At 33.1% G+C, this 24,125-nt stretch overlaps 1 protein-coding gene across 1 annotated transcript in view; it reads right to left on the bottom strand.

The window, feature by feature from the left end:
* ACTR3 (actin related protein 3) overlaps window positions 1–24,125 on the bottom strand; it is a 58,432-nt gene that overhangs the window by 27,981 nt on the left and 6,326 nt on the right. Inside the window, exon 2 of the mRNA XM_037144069.2 lies at window positions 3,363–3,418. Coding sequence (XP_036999964.1) covers window positions 3,363–3,418 — 56 coding nt within the window. The remainder of the gene's footprint in view (window positions 1–3,362; window positions 3,419–24,125) is intronic.

Here is a 24,125-nt window from a genome sequence, read left to right on the forward strand (position 1 = left end):
TAACATCTATTTTAATTTTATAATCCCACCAAATCAAATCCATCTTTCTGATGGACAATCAGAAAGAGAAACTGAAAAACACTGACAAATGACAATAGAAAAATTTCAAAAGGAATTATTTTAAAAATTAGTTTTCTTCATATTTCTATCCTATTCACACTATTAGGGATTAGTAATTTAAATATAACACTAAGATAAAGTTCTGTTATGCTTTAAATCATACACAAAAGAAAAATTTCACATCATTTAGGAAAAACCCATAATAATCCCTTTAAATAACTTCAGAAACTCAGAATACAGTTTCTAGACTTAAAGCATTACATATTTCATAATTAAGATAAAAATTTCTGCATCCTCTAGTTAAGCAGCCCCTTATTATTATAATCAACTATATATAGTACCTACATATAACATCTATAATATAAATTAAAAAATAATTATTTGCATACAATCAAAGTTAATCTGGCATTCAACTTACACTTTCATTTCGAACAATTATATCCTTAATAATGTGGGTAGAAAATATTGAAGGAAAGAAATTCTAAATATACTTCTAAATGTTAGAAATCTTCTCTAGCAATTCATATATAATGTACATACACATCCAGATAATTCACTATAAATTTCCTGGAAAACAAAGATATATACGAAAATAACTTTGAACCATATCTATAGCATTTCTAGATCAAATATCCATGCTCATCAGTGGCATCGATTATATCTGCTAATTATTGTCATTGCAGTTGTAGCATTAAAACTGGCTGGGTGAAAAAACTCCAAAATCAAAAACCTTCTTTCAGAAGGAAATTGAATTTTTAACATGCTGCAACTTCTTATAAGACAATGAAAACTACCAAGTGGGTATCAGAAATATCAGGGAATACTTTGTAAGTATATACTTTTCTAACTACTATGCTGTACACCTGAAACTAATATGTAATAGCATTGAATGTACATTGTAAAAAAAAACAAAACAAAACAGTAAAAGCTAAAAGTGCATATTTTGGTAGAAAGATGAAATAGAGAATGGATGGATAAAATGGTGATTAGAACCTAAGATTCAAAAGATTAAGATTATAACGGTCTCCAACAACAACTAAACATAGCCATTTAAGAATATAAGCAAAACCAAGTTTAAAAAGATGAGCATGATACATCAGTAACCACCTAAAATAAATGTTTAATGACAACATAATGCCTTATAAAATATTAAAAATTAAAAGACTGCAAAATCGGCATTTTGGGGGGTTTGAACTGTGTCCTGCAAAAGACATGTTAAAATCCTAACCTCAAAAAAAATGACCTGATCTGGAAATAGGGTCTTTAAAGTTAAAATGAAGCTATTAGGGTGGGTCCTAATCCAATGCCTGGTATCCCTAAAAAAAAAAGGAGAAATTTGGACACGGACAGCCACACAAAAAAGACACACAGGGAGAAGGCATTCAATTGATTATATATACAAGTCAATGAATGTCAAGGAATATCAGCAAACATTAGAAGCTAGAAAAAGGTTTCCCCCCCCTAGAGATGTCAGCAAGATCATGGCCTTGTTGACAATCTGATTTTGGACTTAAAGCCTCCGCAACTTACAGGAACTGTAAGGTCCTGTTGTTTTAAGCCACCCAGTTTTTGGTATTTTGTTATGGCAGCCTTAGGAAACTAATATAAGCACATACAGTGGTTTAAAAACAGTAAACTCAAATAGATGAGTGGGCAAAAGTAGGTTTACTGTTGTAATACAAAGAAATAATACAATAATATCAAGCACTCACAAGTATTAACCCACTTTTGCCATCCTGTATAATTAAAGTCAAGCATTAGTCCACTAGTCAGCAATTCAGCTAATATTTGTCGTCAAATTTTTAAAAAACACAATCAATAAACTGATACATAAATGTGGGGAAAAAGTAAAGAAGAGCAAATCTGTCTTTCAGTGTAGACAAAACAACAGTACCACCAAACTAAGACCACTATACTCTCAGAAATAAGCTTCTTCATTAGTGTGACCTAAAATCCATTCTAGGTATTAAAGAATTTGACTTAGGTAGTAGACTAATTTCTTATAAAACCAATTCCTAGAAAGTATACCAAAAGTATATCAGAAGTGCAAAAGTCAAATAGGTTTGCAAAAGTCAAAAAAAAGTATTATCAGAGGTGCAAAAAGTCAAATAAATATATATATAAAGCTCCCCTTTTTAAAAGGTACACTTTTGATAGTATGTTTCTCACATTTCACACATTTCATTTTGTTCTTGCTATGCAAATTATAAAGGCCATGTAGGTAAAACAGAACCCCTGTAATAGTTGGATGTCATCATGATTGAAGAGCTCACATTCTCCTTAGAAGACAGAAAAATTATAAAACAACTGACCTGTTCATGTCCAGTGAGTGCTCAATTAGACTAAAAGATTTGCAGTTTCTGGCAAGCTTAGTAATTTCTAGCTAGTTCTCAACTTCACTAATTCTAAAACCTAAGCTGTTTTCAGTCCTCTCTGAGTGTTTATTTTTCCATTTCTTTCTTATTTTCATAAATTAATAACACAAAGATATTCAAACAGTCACATAAATACTACTGTGCAAAACAAGTGACATTCCCAAAATTAAATTATCTAGGAGTTAGCACCACCAAGCAAAGGTTCAGAATGTTTGTCATCTAATAGGCTGAAGTTTTCATTCAAGAGCAGGATAAGTGCATCAGAGGTATTACTATATACCATGCAAAAGGTGAATCATTTCAAAGTCAAAAGCACAAAAGCATGCCCATCAAGAACCAGATATATTAATTTGTACTAACCAATAAAAGCACTAACAAACCAAGGGTAAGAGTATTTTTTTTTAATTACTGAAACACAAACTACTGAAAGTTGATGGTCAATTAAACAAAAATAACACAGAACAACAATACTGTGTGGTTATAAAATACTAGAAACACCTGAAGTTAACATCTCTCAAGATGAGATGCAATCCTTATTTTGAAACACAGGCTCTTGTCAGGAAAGTTAAGAAGCACAAGGCCCTGTAAGTATTAATCAAATCCACAAACAAAATGAGAGTCTTCACAGATGTATGATGGAGGAAGCACTTCTTAACAGTTAGTTCAAGCACACCCTGTTAACGGCACTGTTTAAAGTAGAAAATTAATTCCTTTCTTTTCTTTAAAAAGATTTGGGAGATCTGGTAAATGAAGCTAAACAGAGATCTGAAATGAATGATTATAGGTGCAGAAATGAGGCCACACTTAAACTTCACAAATTATTTGAAGGATTAAATATTAAAAGATATCAGAAATTATTCTCTTACTTTAATTAAAAAAAAACAATCTTTAAATCAGCTTATTTCAAGCTTAAAAGAAAACACTTACAGGAAGGGATGATAAACTGTGGTTCTGTATTTCCAGCATATCCTAGTTTTGTATACCTGAGAAACAAACAAAAAATGTGTTGAGGATTTTACTTACATCTTAACAATTATGAATGTAATTCTTAGATTTCCATTCATTATAAAGTGAGGTTCCATGGTAGGTAACGAATACATAAAATTCCATAGCTTGAGTTCATTTAAACGCCTCTACTAGCCCTGGCTGGTGTAGCTCAGTGGATTGAGCACAGGCCTGCGAACCAGAGGATCGAGGTTCGATTCCCAGTCAGGGCATATTCCTGGGTTGCAGACCGGTTCCCTGCAGGCCAGTTCCCAGCAGGGGATGCACAAAAGGCAACCATACATTGATCTTTCTCTCCCTCTCTCCTTCCCCTCTAAAGATAAATAAATAAATAAAATCTTTAAAAAAAATTAAAAAAATAAACGCCTCTACTTTAAAAAATTATGAATACCCATATTTTTTATTTAAAATCTTTGCCCAAAGATATACATATTGATTTTATGGAGGAGGGGGGAAAGGAAAGAGAAAAAGAACATCAATATGAAAGAAACATCAGTTGCCTCCCTATGTGCCTTGATTGGATATGGAGCTTGCAACCTGGGCATGTGCCCTGACCAAGGATCAAATCTGCAACCTTTTGGTACAATGCTCCAACCAAACTGAGCCACCTGACCAGGGCAATACCCATAGCTGTTAACCAGAAATTCCACTTCTGAAAATTGATCCTACAGGGATATTCATACGTATTTTGGTGAAGTAACATATAATAAGACCATGTCATTGTACATATACGTGTGTGTAGATGTATATACTGCATCATTTTTGCTAGAGTTCTTCTTGTAACAGCAAAAGATTAGAAACAACCTAAATAACCATCAAATGAGAAACTAGTTAAATATGCTAAATTTATACTATGGAATATTATATAGCTATTTAAACACAGACTGAAGCAGCTCTGTGTATTGATAGAAACAATCTCCAAAATGTATTAAGTGAACAAAGCAAGGTACAGAACAATGTTTCAAGTATTCTATATTTGTATAAAAGGGACAAGGTAAAGACATAAAATAACAGTTGGTTGTACAGGTATAGAATATTTCTGAAAGAGTACAAAGAAATCAGCAACTGTAGTTGTCCCCAGGGAAGGGAACTGGAGTAGGTGATGGTCAGGGTGAGAAGGGGATTTTAATTGCACACAGTCTCATACCATTTGAATGCATCACTATTTAAAAAACAACTATAATTTTTTTAAATGTTTTGCCACAGTGGATATAGCCTATATTCTGACAATAACAAAATAATAAAAAACAAGCAGCATAATGCGGGCTTACTTAGGAGACAGCTGGACACTTTATGGCTATGTGGGAAAAACCTATTAACCATAAGCAGGCTTTAAAGAGAAAGTAACAAACTATTATATTATTTCCTATTCAAACCCACTGCTAAATAGTAGGAGGGTAAACTACTGATATTCTTTGTATTCTAATAATATCTGCAGAACTTTTTTTCTAATATAAAAGGAGAGAAATTCCCTTAGGGGGTATTTTAGCCCCCTAACATTGTTTAAGAACCTGAGAGTACCAAACAGATTGAATCATTAAAAATAACAGAAAACATTAACTTTTCAAAATGTGATTATTGCTCTACTGACTAAACTCCTTCGAAGATTCCCATGGCCTATGGCCTATGTTTTTTTTAAATTATTTTTATTATATTTTTCCCCATTGCTATTTGTTTCCCTTAAACCTTCTCCCACCTCCACCCACCCCATTCCCCTACAATCACCACACTGTTGTCCATGTCCATGAGTCCTTTTTCTTTTTTGCTAGATCCCTCTACCCCCTAAACCCCCTGCCAAGTCTGTCAGCCTGCTCTCTTCTACAGATCTGTCTCTGTTTGGCTTGTTTTAAATATAAACAAACAAAATATCTTCGCAAGGCATACATGAGAGGTTCTTCAACACCTGGCTCCTGACGACCTCCCTCAGAGGCCCCAACATCGTACCAGACTCCCTCCCTAACCATAAAACTGCTGAGTTTCTGAGCAGACAACTTATTTCATAACACAGAGCCCTATTAACAAACACTGTTCTAACAACAGAAAATGAGCTCCTTTCAACACTGATTACAACTTCTAAACTCTTACTCATCCCAAAAAATTCAGGTTAAATATCACCACCTCTACATGAACGCTTTCAAAACCTCCCAGATAGTTGATTACCATATTTTTCAGACTATAAGGCACACACCCCCAAATCTGGGGAGGAAAGGGGCGCATCATATAATCTGAATGTAGCTTACCTGGCTCACTGTGTGTGTGTGTGTGGGGGGGAGCGGTGGAGCAGGGTCACAGGTTATTAAATATTTTAGCACACTTTTTACTTCAAAATTTTTTTTCCTATTTTCCTCCTCTAAAAACTGGGTGTGTCTTATAGTCCAGTACTTCTTATAGTCCTAAAAACACAATACCTCTGCCCTTGTGAGTACAACTATTATTTAGTAATAATTCCTAAGTCTTGAGACTCCCTCATTTGTAAAATAAGAAGAAGTAACTCAAGACTGTTCACAGTATCAAATAAGAGAACAAAATAAAGCATTAAGCGCAGCACCTGGCACAAAATACCCATTCAATGCATGTCAACTTTAATTACAATTACTCTTCTCATCTACTCTCTCCCATTTTTCCATTCCTCCAATAATCAGATAAAGCCATGTAGGTACCTGAACTTTTAAATGCTTATAGTCATAGTACAAATTATCCCTTTACCCACAAACCAAAGTCAATCTGTAGAACATTTTTCAGCTTATAGCTCAGATTTGATATATTTTTATCACCCTTCCAAATGTTTTTATTCTTCTAAATCAGTGTCTCTTATTAATATGAAACCTTTGTGTATAGCAAAACAGAACCCCTGTAATAGATGGATGTCATCATGATTGAAGAGCTCACATTCTCATACTTAGAAGACAGAAAAATTAGAATTATTCAAATACACAAAACAATCATCAACTGGTATAAATAATCTGTTCCCACTGAATTCACTGAAAATCACCTGTATGATAGGTGAAATGAGTGCAGAATCATTTAAAACAGTACCCGAAAAAGTAGAGACCACAGTGGCCCTGAGAAGAGAAGGGTCAACAAGTATACTTTGCCCCTCTGAAGGGTCAACGAGTATACATAAAGAACAAAATGAAACCATGCCTTATCAAAATAAAGGCTTGTTTAAATAAGACATTACCTAAAACTGTCTGAGCCACAACACCCTAAAGTCTACTGTCTAACCAACACTCAGAGGGAGAATTAATATCTAATTACTCCTTCTGGTAATCCCTCCACTTTTATCACCACTTGTCACTACGGCAGTTCAACTCATTATATACAATACCCTAACAAATAACACAAAGAATATTTTGTTTCCAATTCTATGACCCCTACAAAGGAGAACAGAACAATCTCTTCCCAAAACTTCACAGCTTAACTAAAAAATCTTCACATGAGGCTATACTGCCTATAAAATTAAGCATAAAATTGTGTCCATTTCTACAAAATGATTAATTGTAAATAGTTCCTAAAGTCCTTTCCAACAAAAATTATTATTCTGATTCCTTCAGCTGATCAGGTTCTCCATAATAAGCCCCAATTCTACTTTCGTGTCTCCTATTGTTTGCTTCCATGAACACAACTCGAAGCCCACTCATTTTCCCCTGCACGACTTACACATTTTCCCTTCACAGAGATCTGTGCTTACATTTCACCCTCTCAAAAAGCTCTCACAACTTAGGATTCCTCCATGAAGTTTTCCTGACCATTTTAACTATCAGCCAGTCCACCTTTCTTTCAACAAACCATCTCTGCCACTTGCTGAACATGTATACAAACCTGTATTACTTTTGTGTGTAAAGAGCATCTCCCAAATATAATAGTAAGATATCTGAGGATGAAACCATATTACAGTAGAAAGTCTCTTAAGAAACCTCCATGTAACAAATTCGCCAGATGAATCAACACTCCACTCTTCGCCAAGTCAAATTCTTTAAGTTGAGCATATTCAGCAATAAATTATTTTCAAAATAAGACCAAAAGAAGAATCTAATTAACTTAGTAATGCGAGTCAAAACAAGTATGCTCTTCCTCAAAACACATAAAAACTATATGAAATATATCAACTATATAAATATATCATTACACCTAGTCATTTCTACCATAATGAAAACCCCATAGCAAAATAATTTTCTAAACTGAAGGGTGGCAGAACAGCCAAATATACTTACTAATGTTCTACTGCCTTGATTTTAAAATTTAAATAATATTTCTAAAGAACAAAATCACATGAACTCTGAAGACAATGAATAGAGATCGCTAAATTATAGTATTTTATGATTGTCAAAGATGACAATATTTTCACATTTTTTTAGAAAAATGAGAAAAATGTCCTAGTTCACTTCACTTTAAAAGTTGTTTGGCCTCTAAAAAGTTAATTCGGTTCCTGGCCCAAATGTAGTACAGAATACAATTAAAAAAAAAAAACAAGAAAGTCATATACTAAAATCTGGGAAAGACTTACTGAGTTAGGTGGAATACTCAAAAACTCATATTTTTCTCTGATGGACAGAGAGCAAAGTGCTAGGTGACAAAATAAGAATTTGACCCTTTAAAAACACTCCCTTATACTGTTACAAACTTTCAAAATTGGTTTGGAAATTGGGCTTTGAAAACACTCACAAAAAATAAAATAGTCCTGGCTGGCGTAGCTCGGTGGATTGAGCGCGGGCCTGGGAACTAAGCAACCACTGTTGGATTCCCAGTCAGGGCACATGCCTGGGTTGCAGGCTAGTTCCCAGCAGGGGACATATGGGAGGCAACCATACACTGGTATTTCTCTCCCTCTCTCCTTCCCTTCCCCTCTAAAGGTAAATAAAATTTTTTTAAAAAAATAAACAAATAAAAATAAAATAAAATAAAAATTAAGAAACAAAGTACAGAAAGCATTTAGAAAATATGTCACAAGAATAAAAAAATCATACTGGGACTACAGAACTGTCAAACTTAAAGACATTTTAATGCTCACATAAAATACCTAACGCTCATATAGGATGAGCAGAAGTAAGAGGCATTTAAGTAGAGGAAGGAGGAGAGATGAGAGGCAATGAGTCTAAGAAGATTTGAGGAAACTGAGTCTAACAGCTAAGTCTAAAAGGATGAACTGGAAAATGAAATATATTCCCAATATGTTACATATCAACGCATAAAAAGTATAGTAGTATTTAAAAAGCACATTCTAATAAACTGGAGGAAACTTGGATACAGCTAAAAAAAGGTCTCCTTAAAAACTTCATTTAAATTTTCTTTATACAAAATTATTAGAAAAATATAAAATAGTAAATTTTTTGAAACTTTAAAATGAAAGCTTTTCAAATGCATGCATCCATTAACTTAATTTTATCAATTTTTATACTTAAAATGGTTAATTTTATCAAGACATTGTTGCAGTAAACTTTCAAAATACTTGATGGATACCATAAAGAAGAAACTGAAAAAGATGGCAAAAAAGTTCCTTTCACGTTTTGTCTGACTAACAGAAACTCCTTTCTAAAGATGGCAAAAGATATTTCATGCAACTGAAAATGAAAAAAAAAAAAGCTGGGCAGCAATACGAACACCTGACAGACTTTAAACAAAACACTATAGTAAGAGACAAAGAAAAACACTACGTAATGAGAAAAGGAGTGATCCAGCAAGAAGATATACACCTTATAAATATTTATGCACCCAAGAGCACCTAAATACGTAAAGCAAATCTTGACAGGCATAAAGGGTGAGATCAATAGTAACAGTCATAGTGGGGGATTTTTAACAGCCCATTGACATCAAAGAACAGAACTTCCAGATAGAATATCAACAAGGAAACAACAAACTTATATGACACACTAGGTCAGATGAATTTAATTGATATATTCAGAGTATTTGACCCAAAAGCAGAATATACATTCTTTCATGTGCACAAGGAACATTTTCTAGGACACACCACGTATTAGGACACAAAACAGGTTATCAATATATTTAATAAAATTAAAGTAATATCAAGCATCTTCTCTGACCATAATGATATAAAACTAGAAATCAGTCATAAGAAAGAAACTGAAAACACACAAAGACACTAAAGCTAAATAACATGTTACAATACAATGAATGGGTTAAAAATGAGATCAAGGGAAAAAGAAACCAAAAGATACCTTGAAAAATATAAAAATGGGAACACAATAACCTAAAATCTATGAGCTACAGTGAAGCAATCCTAAGAGAAAAGGAAATTCAGAGCATAACAGGGTTATCTAAAGAAACAAGAAAAATCTCAAATAAACAATCTAAGTTTATACTTTAAAAAATTAGAAAAACAACAAGCAAAACCCAAAGTGAGTAAAAAGAAAGAAATAATTAAGATCAGAGCAGAAATAAACAAAATAGTCTAAAAAAAAAACAATATCAAAGATCAGTAAAACCAAGAGGTTTGAAAAGACAGATATTGACAAGCCTTTAACTAGACTCACCAAGAAAAAAAGAGGAACCAAATAAATATAACTAGAAGTGAAAGAGAAGTAACAACTGACACCAAGCAAATACAAAGGACTGTAAGAAAATTTACCCAACAACTATATGCCAACAAACTGGACAACCAGATAAAACTGATAAATTTCAAGAACATACAATCTTCCAAAAGTACATCAAGAAGAATCAGAGAATCTGAATAGACAGATTACAACTACTGAAATTAAAGCAGTAATCAAAATACTCCCAACAACAACAAAAAAATGTCCTAAACCAGATGACTTCATAGGTGAATTTTACCAAACATTCAAAGGAGAACTAATACCTCTCCTTCTCATACTGCTTCAAAAACTGAAGACGAAGGACTCCTAAGATCATTCTATGAGGCCAATATTATCCTAATTTCAAAACCAGATGGAGACATAATAGAAAAAAGAAAATTATTCGTCAATATCCCTGATAAACAAAGATGCTAAAATTCTCAACAAAGTATTAGCAAACCACATACAGCAAGCAATACATTAAAAAGATCATACACCACAACAAAGTGGGATTTATTCCAGGATGCAAGGTTGGTACAATAGCTGTATACCAATAAATACGACATACCACATAAACAAAATGAAGGATAAAAGCCATGTAATATCAACAGGTGAAGAAAAGCATTTGATAAAATCCATCACCTACATATGATAAAAATTCTCAGCAAAGTGAGAACAGAGAGTACATACTTCAATGTAATAAAGGCTATATATGAAAAACCCACAACCAATATCTTATTCAATGTATAAAAACTGTGTTTTCCTTAAGACAGGGAACAAGACAGTGATGTCTGCTTTCATCACTTTTACTCAACATAGTACTGGAAGACTAGCAACAGCAATCAGACAAGGGGAAGAAATAAAAGGCATCCAATTTGGAAAGTAAGAAGTAAAATTACCATTGTTTACAGATGACAGGATACTATAACCCCATTTACAATTGCTTCAAAAAAAAAAAAAAAGAAAGAAAAGAAAAAAAACCCTAAGAATAAACTTAACCCACGATGTAAAAAGGCCTGTACTGGGAAAATTCTAAGACACTAAAGAAAGAAACTGAAGAACATACAAATAATTGGAAGCATATATCATGTTCGTGGATAGGAACAAGTAACATCATTGAAATGTCGATACTACCCAAAGCAACCTATAATTCAATATTGAGTAATTCCTACTGAGCTACAAAAATTGAGTAATTCACAAAACTAGAACAAATATTCCAAAAATTTATATGGAGCCACAAAGACCCCAAATAGCCACACACCAATGCTGAGAAAAAAGAGAACTTTAAAACAAACACTATAATAAAAGACAAAAGTATACATGGGGGGAAAGGAGGGGACCATAGCACTTCCTGGAGAGTATGCTGTGGTTCCCTTGATGTTTGCCCTGTGCTATCTGATATCCTACTATACTACACTATCTAACATCAAACTATATTACAAGGCCACAGTATTCAAAACATCATGGTACTGCAATGAAAACAGACATAGATCAAAAGAACAGAATAGAAAGCCCAATAATAAACCCAAGCCTTTATGGCCAACTAATATTCGACAAAGGAGGCAAGAACATACAATGGGGCAAAAACAATCTATTCAATAAAAGGTGCTGAGAAAACTGTACAGATACATGCAAATAATGAAATTAGACCACCTTCTTAGACCACACCCCCCCCACAACAACAAAAACCTCACAATGGATTAATGACTTAAATATTAAGACTCAAAATCACAAAAATCCTGGAAGAAAATATACGTAGTAAATCTCAGACATTTCTCATATTTTTTTCTGATATACCTCCTCAGACAAAAGAAACAATAAATAAATGGGACTATGTTCAACTAAAAAGTTTATGGACAGTGAAGGAAACCATTAACAAAATGAAAAGATAATACACTGAACAGAAAAACATATTTACTAATGATATATCTGATAAGGGGTTAATATCCAAAATTTGTAAAAACTTATAAAACTCAACACCAAAAACATGAACAACCCAATTAAAAAAATGGGCAAAGGACCTGAAGAAAGATTTCTCCCAAGAAAACATACACATGCCCAATAGACATAAAAAGATGCTCAAAAATCAGAGAAATGCAAATTAAAACCATAGTAAGATGTCATCACACACCTGTCAGAATGGCTATCACTAATAAGTAAACAAAAAACACATGCTGATGAGGACGTGGCTAAAAAGGAACCCTCGTGCAATGTTGGTAGGGATGTAGACTGGTGCTGCCACTGTGGAAAGTAATACAGAGACACCTCAAAAATTAAAAATGAAACCTCTTTATGAACCAACAACTCTACTTCTGGGAATATAACCAAAGAAACTTGAAACAATTTGAAAGAATATATACACCCCTATGTTCACTGCAGCTTTATTTACAATAGCCAAGATTTGGAAGCAGTTCAAGTGTGTGTCAGTAGATGAGTGGATAAAAAAGCTGTGCTACGTTTACAGAAGGAAATACTACTCTGCTATAAAAAAGAAGGAAAGCTTACCTTTGCAAGGGCATGGACAAACCTGGAGAGAGCATTATGCTAAATGAAATAAGCCAGTCAGAGAAGGACAAGTGCCATGATTTCACTCATATGTGGAATCTAATAAGCTAACAAACAAAAAAGGAACAGGCTCATAGAGAACTGACTGATAGCTCTAAGAGGGAAGTGGGTTGTGGAGCTGGGTGAAAAAGATGAGTATAACACACACAAAATAGCATTAATAGACCCAGACCAATATGGTGATTACCAAAGAGAAAAAGGCATGGGGGGAGATAGAAGAGGGTAAAGGAGGGTATTAAGTGGAGATAGAAGGAGACTTGGCATGGTGAGCACACAGTACAATACAAAGATGACATATTATAAAATTGTAAATCTGAAACCTATATAATTTTATCAACCAAATTCACCCCAATAAATTCAACTAAAAAAAAAAAAAGAAACTCCTTTCTCTTAATTTGCATGTGATAATTCAAACTCTTTGAATTATAACTCAAGGATATGATTTTATTTAAACTAAAAGCTCTTGCTTTTCATTGACACAGAAAAAAAATCAAATTGTTTGTAATAAAGCAAATAAAAAATTCCAAGTCAATCAACATTTTCATATTAAGAACTTCTCTAAGCATACATACACATACCTCTCCTAGTTATAATGTTCTTCAGAATTAAAACAAATACTGACCAAAGACCACAGTGAACCATTTTAACCTTAGTTTTTCCAAAGTAAAATTTTGCTCTGCATTCATAAATTTTGTCAATATAACTTATTTTTCCATAGCCCTTGTAATTTTCTATTAAGTTTGTCTGAGTGTTCAGGAAAGTCATTTATATAATTAAGCAATTTCAGAAGGTAATATCCAACCAGATATAAAACACAAATATGCAAAAAAAGCACTCATGCACACACCCAAATCTTTCTATGGTGCCTTCAGCAAAAACTCTTCCATCAGAAATTTAGCAGACACTTTGATAACACTGCCTCCCATTAAGTTTTAAACAAAGGATTAAATAGCTTGGATTTTTCTTAAATCTACCATCCAGATAACCTCATTGGTGGAGGATTCAGACTTGGGACATTTCACATTTTCAAGAAATTTTCTCAAATTGACCTACAGATTCACAAAGTCCCTATCAAAATCCCAACTAGGTTTTTAAAGAAATACAAAAATCTACCCCCAAAAATTCATGTGGAATCTTAAGGGATTATGAATAGCCAAAACAATTTCAAAAAAGAACTTTGGGGGGTCTCATACATTCTGACTTCAAAACTTAATACAAAACTACAGTAACCAAAACCACATGGTAATAACATACAGACAGAATAAAGACTAACGGAATAGAATAAAGAACAAAACAAACTCTCCCATATATGGTCAAATGATTTTTGGCAAGGATGACATAATCATTTAAATGGTGAAAGAAAAGTTTTTTCAACAAATGGTTAACAGGGAAAACTGGATAACCACCTGCAAATGAGTAAAATTGGACCTATAACTCATACAAAATTTAACTCAAAATATATCAAATACCTACATGTAAGAGCTAACACTACAAATCTTAACGGAAAACAGAGAAAAGCTCCATGATATTGGATGTAACAATGATTTCTTGGATGTGACACTAAAAAGCACCAGCAAAAAATATATATAAATACACATGAAAATTAGCAACTTTTGTGCACCAAAGAACACTTATCAAGAGTGTGAAGGAAAAAGTAGTAAAAAACCTTTTCTGAAGAAATAATGACTGAAACTTTCCCAATTTACTTTAAGACATAAGAGGCTCAAGGAAACCCAAGCAGAACAAATGCAAAGAAAAAACCATAGTAGGACACATCACAACCAAACTACTGAAAAATCACAGAACAAGTCTTATAAGCAGCCAGAGAAAAATGGCCCATTAACAGGAAACAAAAATGCCTATTACACCATATTCTTATGAGAAACTACTAAGATCAGAAGACAGCAGAATAACATTTCTAAAGTGTGAAGTAGGTGAGGAATCAGTAAACTGAGAAATCAATATAAACAAAAATGTCCTTCAACAATGAAAGTGAAATAAAGACAATGCAAGATGTCTTCTATTCTTTGCATGAAGTTTTAAATTATTAACTATAAATGGTGAGTAGTAACTTTTTAAAAAGATGTACATGTTAATCCCTAATCACCAAAAAAAAAACCTGAAAAGAGATATTTCAAAGACAAACAATAAATCAAAGGGAGTTCTAAGAAATTCAAACAATACCAAAAAAGTGGGGAAAAAGGGAAAAGAAAGGACAAGCAACAAAGAGAACAAATTTTTAAAAATCAATGAATCAAATCCATGATCACATTACATCATTTGGGCTAACTCTCCAATTAGGGTAAAAATAGAACATTTTTTTAAGGCAAGGTCCAACTACATGTTGTCTGTGTGACATGCATTTTAAATAGAGATGGAGAATGTAAAAAGATGCATGGAAAGCAAACAGTAAGCTTAAGAAGGCTCGAGGGGCTATATTGGTATCAGATAAAACAATTCTTTAAGAAAAAGAGTATTACCAGAGATAAAGAAAAATTTTGTAATTATAAAGGGTAAAATCATCAAGACAGCATACTCTTAAATATTAAAGAAACACTGTCATCTGGTCTCTCAGTAACCAATAAATAAATTATCCCCCCCAAAGAAAAATTAGTGAAGGCACATAGAGGATCAACACTAACAACCATTATGACCTGCTATTTATAGAATACACACTTAAAAACTCCAGAATGTGAATTCCTACTAAGTACACATGGTACATTCATTTGGACAGTGAATCAGAAAACTAACCCAAAGGCCAAATCTAGCCTGTGCTGTTTTAGTGTTGCAGGTGAGTTTTAAGTGGTTTTTATATTTTAGAAGGGGAAGGAATAGCAGGTAAGGGAGGGAAAGAAGCAGCAGCAGCAGGGACAAAAACCGTATGTGATCCACAAATCCTAAACTATTTACTATCTGGCCCTTTACAGAAAAGGTGTGCCAATCCCTACCCTGGACCAAATGCTAAGCCATAAAACAAGCCCCCCAAAATATTAAAAGCCTGAAATAATAAATAACTAATGTTCTCTGACTACAGATAAGTTAGAAAACAATAGCAGTACCTAGAAAAACCCCAAACAGCTAGAAATTAAACACACTTATAAATGTAATTGATGAAATCAAAGAAATCACAAGGGAAATTAGAAAATAATTCAAGTTAATTAGTAGTGAAAAAAAATTTTTAAATCAAAATTTGTGGGACACAGCTAAAAGCAGTGCTTAGAGGAAAATTAACAAGTTTTAAGAGCTTATGTTAGAAAAAAATATAAAAGTCTAAAATCAGTGACCTAAGATTCCGATACCACCTTAAAAAGCTAGAAGGAGGACAGCCGAGCAAACCCCAAATAAATGGAAGAAAGTACACTTGTAAACCTAAAGCCAGAAATCGTTAATAGGAAACCAACAGAGAAAATTAACAGGGTAAAAGTTGATTCTTTGAAAATATCTACTAGGTTGATCAAGAAAAAAATAAAGTACAGAAATAGCCAATATGACGAATAAAAAACTGATTAACCCTATATATCATACAGACAGCAAAAGAATAAAAAAGCAATTATAAAAAACCATGCTATCAAATTAAACAACTAAGATGTAATGGGAAAATTCTTTGAGAAACTTACCAAAATCATCACAAGATGACACAAAATCTATTTGAATAACCCCATAGCTATCAATTATCAGTAACCTTACCAAAAAGCAAACTCCAGGCTCAGATGGTTTAACTGGTAAATTCTGCAACACATTTAAGAAAAAAAATAACACTAATTTTACATAAAGCACTTTTAAATAATAGAGGAGGAAATCCACTCCAAATTCTCTCATGAGGACAGAATAATTCTATTATCAAAATCATATAAAAACATTCCAACTAAAAAAATGGCAGAGCAATGTCTTTGATGTTGACTTGAACACGGATTAGAGGTGCCAACCCCTCTGCACTAAAAAATCCACATATAATTTTTGAATCCCAAAACTTAACTAAGAGCCCACTCTTAGTCAATTAATACATATTTTGTGTGTTACATAGTATACATTGTATTCTTAGAATAAAATCAGCTGGAGAAAAAATTTTAAGGAAAACAGATTTTCATATTAAAAAAATATATGGACCCTGAGTTCAAACCTGTGTTCAAGTATCAACTACAGATACAAAAGTCCTTAACGGAACAAGTACAGCAATATGCGAAAAAGGTAACATACCCTAACTAAGTAGGGCTTAGATAAGGAATGCAAGCTTGGTTTAACAGTTGAAAAATCAAACCTCACATTTTAGAACACCTCAATGAAATTTCACTTGTTTAAAGACTAGTCCCAAAGAGAATTCATGCATAGATATGTATATATGTTACTTGAATTTAAAACATGACATTGGGATATCTCAAAACTCAAATTGAGTCCACTTTACTTGTTTATACTATCCTAGACTTAAAAATGAAAGTGTCATTTTCTAAAATGAATTTTAAAGAGACCATAAAAAGAAAAAGGCAAAGCTATCCTATGTAGGTTTATAAAAACTCCCAAGGTCAGTATAATATTTTGAAAAACTAAACCAAAACATTTCTTTGTGGTCAAGGAAAGCAAGGTAAATATTAAAAAAAAAAAAAAAATCTCCCTGGATTATGGCAGCAATAAAAAAACAAGAAAACAATGCTGATTTTGTCTCAAAAGGAGGAAAAAGGACCTGGTTACTGCTTAAAGAAAGGAACATAGTAAAAAGGAAGGAGAAAATTCAAAAGCACTTTTCAATTTAACAAAGATTTGATGGCTAGAACAGGAGTAGAAATGTAAAATTAGTCCTGGCTGGCATAGTTTAGTGGATTGAGCACTGGCCGGCAAACCAAATGATCACCAGTTCAATTCCCAGTCAGTGCACATGCCTGGGTTGTGGGCCAGGGTCCCCAATAGGAAGGTGCATGAGAGGCAACCACACATTTATGTTTTGCTCCCTTTCTTTTTCCCTCCCTCTCTCTCTAAAAATAAATAACATCTTAAAGAAGAGAGAAAAATGTAATAAAGTTAGCCAGAGGGAAAGACTGGACTGAAAGAAATAGTCCAGTCTTTTGGCAAAAAATTAGTTTTATAAAAGAAATGGTTAATGTATTATGATCCTTCCTAACCGCCTCTGGGGAGATAATAAGTCTTGTTGATAGTCAACAAAAATGTACTTTTACTGTTAAAAAACCAAAAGAGATTAAACAAATATAGTAAACTGTTAGCAGATAATAATTCTGATAAACAGGAGTGTCTTCTTATATTAATCACTGTACTTTTCTAAAACTGTTGAATGGAAGAACCTGGCCTCCTTTGAGTCAACAGAAACCACATTCTATTAATCTTTTTAGGCCTAAAACTGTACAATCTAATCCTTTTTACTACTGGTGAGTAAAGAATCAAAAATTCATGAGTGAAATGCCTGTTCCAGCATCTACTATGCTGTGATCATAGACTTTATTTCTAATGCATAAAGAATAAAACTGAACTCACGAGGATGTTACGAGGGTTAAAGAATAAAGTGACTGGAGCTAAGTATTCAGCAAATATGTCCTTCCCCAGATAGTTTTCCTTTATCCATAGGACTCCTTTTAGTCTTCTGTCCATCACCATAATTTCTTTTTCAAAGATTCTTGGCAATGTTTTCCCAAACTCTGCTAGTACACCAACCCAATACCTGCCACTAAAGATGTACATAATGGGAGTCAATACTTGTCTCCTGAAAAAGGCCAGTCACACAACCATGTATAGGAAATAGCCAGAACAGGCAGGACAGGAAGTAAATTAGTAGTTGCCAAGGGCTGAGGGCACGGAGAATGGAGAGTTGATGACTAATGGGTATAAAATTTCTTTTTGGGGTGATGAAAACATTCTAAAATTGACTGTGGAGATGGCTGCACAATCTTGTGAATGTACTAAAATATCACTCAGTTACACACTTTAAAAGAGCACATGTTATGGTATGTGAATAATATCTCAATAGAACTATTTAACTAGAATGAAACACTAATATTGCATAAATTTAACTTTTATCATTCTGCTTAATAATCTATCTACACAATCTACTGCCCATCAAATCAGTTTCAAACCACTCTGCCCCCTCTTAAATCCTGAAATAAGGCAGAATGTAAATAAATAATATAAACTACCCGCTGTCCTACTGAGCGAGTAAGGCAAACCTTACTGTTCTCTCCCCCTCAGATATTGTGGAACTCCTTCCTGACTTCCCTTCATCAATAAAATATTTACTGGGAATTACCAAATACTGTGCACAAGGTCATAACTTGGAGAGAAGGTAAACAAAAAACACATGCCACCATCCTAGAGCTTTGAATTTAGTTTATATATCTTACATTGATAGTCTGTCTTCCCTTCCACCTATCATATTTTATTTATGCTCTTCCAGGGATTTGGTCAAGTTCAGCTCCTTGATAAACCATCCTCCAAATCCTACAGCCCTTATTAACTTCCCCAAACAACTGAAAACTAATATATCATCCTTAATTATTTCACATACATTAGTTTTACCTCTGGAACTAAACTGTTATCCAAGTGTAAGATCACACTAGTTTTCTGTATATACCACAGCATTGAGCACAGAACTGAGAATATTCTAAGAGTTAAATAAGTAATTAATTATGTTCAATACACTTACGTAAGTATAACCATAGCTGCCATTAATTACTATGTCAACTATTTTTGCTATGTGCTTTATATTACACTAATCTTTATCATAACCCCACATAATAGCTGGACTATCTTTGTTTACATAATATTGGGAAAGTTCAGCTCAAAGAAGCCACTTCAAAGAAGTAGTAAAGCTAGATTTGAACTCAAGTACCTATAATCCTCCAAAGTCAATGCTCTTTTGTAGTCTCCCCTAGGCATGAGTAGCTGCAACTGAAATAAACCCAGAGAAAGAACAGTATAGTTTAGCATGCTAGCTACGTGATCTTTGGCAAGTAATTTATACTCTGTGTCAGGTTCGTCTGTAAAAGAGTAACAGTATCTAACTCAATAAGGTTAGGTATCAAATAAATTAACCTAAGTAAAGCAATTAGAACAGTTCCTAGTACATAGTATGTACGCACTATATAACTACTGGCTTCTACTTTTAGCTTGATAATTCACCATAATAAAGCCATCATATATACTCTCTACTTTCATAAGTCTAGTTTATGATAGTTAATGGCTTCATACTACCTGGAACATAAATACCAAAGTTAGTGTAGAATTCAAGAACCTTCAGAATTCCATAGTCCAGCTCTAACATATCTTTTTAATTTAATTCAATCCAAGAAGCACTTACTGAGCATTTACCATATATCAGAAAATTTCACTACTTCCTTGTACCATATCAATCATTTCGATTCTTTTATGTACCATATGAAACATTACTAACTCCTTGTGTATCAAATCTAACATACACAAATTCAACCTTTACTCTTTCCCCACCTCATTTTGTTTCCTCTCACAGTTCTCTCACCTGGTACACTAGACTAGCCTTATAGCTGCCTATTAATCCTTTATTCATTTTTGAAGGCCTACTTAAGTTATTATTTCTACCAGGAAAGTTTTTTTCATCTTCCCTGGAAAATACAAATGCTCCTGCAACTGTAATTCCAAAAAGTTTCATTAATGCCTTCCAGAGCATTTAACACATTGTCATAATTACTTGTGCACATGTGGGCTTCCTAAAGGTAGGCACCATTTTCTATTCATCGTTATACTCCCCACAACAAAAGGCATTGCAAAAGTATTTATTTGCATAGTTGATGCTTACCAGATATTTACTGAAGATCAATTTCTCTAACCACAAACAAAGAGATGCATAAGCTATTTCCTTCCTTTCATATGTGTATCTCATTATCTTCTGAAACAAATGAGTGCAGCTAAATTATTTAAATAATTCTGGTTCACACACACACAAAAAAAAACCCTAAAGAACTAGCCATTCATATTACTGCATTAATAAATAGATCCTGTTTTCCAAAATATTCCATAATCACAAAATTAATAGACCATTATACATCTGTTCTAACAAAAATCCTGTATTATTCACACCATCAACTATTTGTTAAAAAAAGAAACCTGCTCTTTCCCATGTTTAGATTAAACACAAATCATAAGGGTTTTTCCACTTTTGGAAAAAAATGTTGATTCAAACTGCTAGTTAGTAACAGATCCAGTAGTAATTAAAATGAAGTAACGAATTTAAGGCAATATAAAAAAAAATGGTCAACATATTTCCCCATACCAGTTTTTTTCCCTACAGTGGGCACTCATTTTCTGCTAGCATGGAATTCCCATTCCCATTTTGAAGAACTCACCTATTTTAAGACTTGGCTGGAGGCAAAACATCACATCCCATTACAGGAGGGAACTGATCATCTACTATACATCATATGATCTACGTCAAACCAATCTGAGGTTAGATCAGAAGCTTAAATCTTGACAAGATGAAGAGACGGGTTAGAATTCACATGGCTAGTATCTAGTTACAGAATCCTGCAGACTCTCTGCAGCGTAACTTTGGTGGCAGACTATTGTTACCTGGCCTCCCTTTTTCTTTACTTTTCTGAGCCTAGTTCTCCAGCCTCATCAATTTTGTGATCTACACCATAGCCTTTCAAGTAATTCTTTGTTTATATTAGCTAAGTCATTTTGTTAATTCAAGATTTCTCACTGATACAGCACTTACTTCCCAGAATCTCCCCATCAATTAATTATAAATTCTGTTCACTCAAATAAAAAAAAAAATCAAACCTTTGTTTTTGTTGTTTTTTAAGTAACTTTGCAGACAGCAAGGCAATCTAAAACAAGCAATCCAGATCCCTTATAAAGTCGTTTTGGAAGCAATAAAATTTTCAACTAATCTTTTAAACAACAAATTAACCAAAAAGGCAAGGGAAAAAAATCCCAAAAGGTCTCTCTCCTTTGCTCTGCTACCTCTACCATTTTTGGCTATTATTCAGCAAAATTTTAAAGTACTTTCAAGCAGGAAACATACCAGCTTTTACTAAAACTCTGTGCTTTTTATTAAAAAATGCATCTAAGCCCATCATATACTCCAGAGAGAACAATCTTTTTAGTTCTATTTTTTTTAACTTTCTAGTAACCCATGTGTGTCCCTAAATCTATGTAAAGTCTTCTGAGTCTAATAAAAAAAATCTAAGTCCTGTAATATTAAGTTATTCTTAAGCTAAACTACTTCATTTCTGTGTTTTATGCAGTCATTCATGACAGGACTGACTTTTTTAATGTGTCAAATATTCCTTTTCAAATTGCAGCTTCAGAAATATACACACCTTTATTTTAAAGTTATATGTAATTAAACATCACTTCCTCAATTGAACTGTCCTGAATTAACCAGTAATTGTCAGTTTTATTGTGTTAAATATAATGTATGCCCTTGCAATATTCACACAGCTAATAAATAAGTCTACGTCATTTAACATGCACGTGTTTCAGGTTAATCAAAGTAGTAACTTAGTCACTAAGACATCTCTATATATTTCATATTTGTACTAAAAATTAGTTCTAAAAATAGATTATTTTATATATACATGTTTATATCCAAACATGCTTCAAAAACTGGGTTAACAATTTAACCACCCTTGTTGTATATATCCCAACTGGGGACAGTATAGCAGCTGACTCTGGAATTAAGACTGCCTCAGGGCTCAAATTCTAGATTTACTACTCAACTGTATCCACTATTTATCCACCTCAGTTTCCTCATATTTAAAATGATAATAGTAGTTACCTTCATAGGGTTTCCAAAAAGGTTATAAACAATTATCTCAAAAGCAAAACTATTAAAGTATCTTGAAATGTCTCATTTGTACACATCCCATGTAAATAACTGAAACCCAAAACTAAAATAAATATATCTAAGATTTATATGCCTAAAACAATAAAAAAGCATATTTTGTATAAAGAGCATTCATTTTATGAAAATTTTCTCTAAACTTGGTTTAAAATGTTATGTTGGCAAACATAAAATTACAGTTTTTCTTACTTCTCATATAATATGTATTTGTATTACAACAAAAACACTACAGAATTCCAATGCAAGCACTGCACCAGGCCTCAACCAAAACTACGTTAACAAATAACATACATTATGTTATATCAACTACTGATAAGAAATTTCGGGAGACGGGCCAGGCGGGGGCTGGGATGGGAGAAATAGACAAAAAAAAATGTACCTGAAAAATAACTAAATAAAAATTTAAAAAAAAAAAAAGAAATTTCAACTACTATAACCCATGAATGTGAATTCCAAATAAAATTTAAGAAAATTTGACAATGATGTCAATTAAAAATTAGGAACACTTGTGAAAAACATTTCTCAACTCTGGACCTCTACTTCATTTGTAAGTGTTTTAAATTATTTCTCAAATTCTCTTTCAGCTCCATAATTTAATGTGAGCCACTGGGCACTTCCCTTAATTTACAAAAAGTGTCACAAATACACATTAAATTCTATTTTTGTAGCTTTGAAGTAACTAAATTTGAAAAACGCATATATAGAAGAAAAATGCTCTGTATTTAATTGACTAAGTTCTAAAAGTTTAAATGAGTAAACGCTTGTATTTTATCACAGACCAACACTATATAGTTTATGTTTTAAAGTAATTTCAGCCCTGGCTGGTGTAGCTTGGTGGATTGAGCGCGGGCCTGCAAACCAGAGGATCAAGGTTCGATTCCTAGTCAGGGCATATGCCTAGGTTGCAGGCCAGTTCCCAGCAGGGACACATGAGAGGCAACCATATATTGGTATTTCTCTCCCTCTCTCCTTCCCTTCCCCTCTAAAGATAAATAAATAAAACCTTTTAAAAAATAAAATAAAACAAAATAATTTCAAAAACCAACGCTAAACTGAATTTTCCCCCTTTTAAGACTTTATCTTCCTTGTAGCAACCTCTCATTCACAGTAATTAACATAACTTACAAAGTCTTAAAGACACCCTTCACAAAGGGCAAGAAGCTTTTGAGAATGTTTAAAGACAGAATATTCAGCAGCAGAGCAGATGGAAAAAATGTTTTTTTTGAGGTATGTTTTAGGGATAGGGAAAAGAAGGAAAAGGGAAAAGGGACATATTTGACCACACAAATTCAAGGCTGTTCTTTTCCTGGTTACAAGGAGTAAATTCAAGAATGATCTGAATTTAAATCAACAGTTTGAAATGGTTTAGAAAAAAATTTTGAAAGAAAATTGTTAAAATTCTGCAAAACTGGTCCTTTGGAAAAATTAGGGTATTTGTCTTTTTGCTCTGGTATAATTCAACTATGTAGGTACCTTTTATATATTTTATGATATAAAGGCCCACATAAAGATATAAAACAAATAGCACATTATCCTATTATAAAGAACCAAATTTAAAACATTAATCCATCTTAAAACTAACATCATCTTACCTTACTGTTACTAAATAATGCATGTATTTATGTGATTGGTAAGCTATAAAGCACATTAATGTAATATTACCATATTACTTAACTGCTTTACTCTTGTCTCTTTATATCAGTGGCTATTACAGATCAGTAGTGTAATGAAAAAGGTGACAAGTTCCAACAGAATTTTGGGGGAGTATTC

This window comes from Artibeus jamaicensis, unplaced genomic scaffold (genome assembly GCF_021234435.1).
Source record: "Artibeus jamaicensis isolate MK-2021 breed Jamaican fruit bat unplaced genomic scaffold, CSHL_Jam_final contig_1404, whole genome shotgun sequence".
Lineage (NCBI taxonomy): Eukaryota > Metazoa > Chordata > Mammalia > Chiroptera > Phyllostomidae > Artibeus > Artibeus jamaicensis.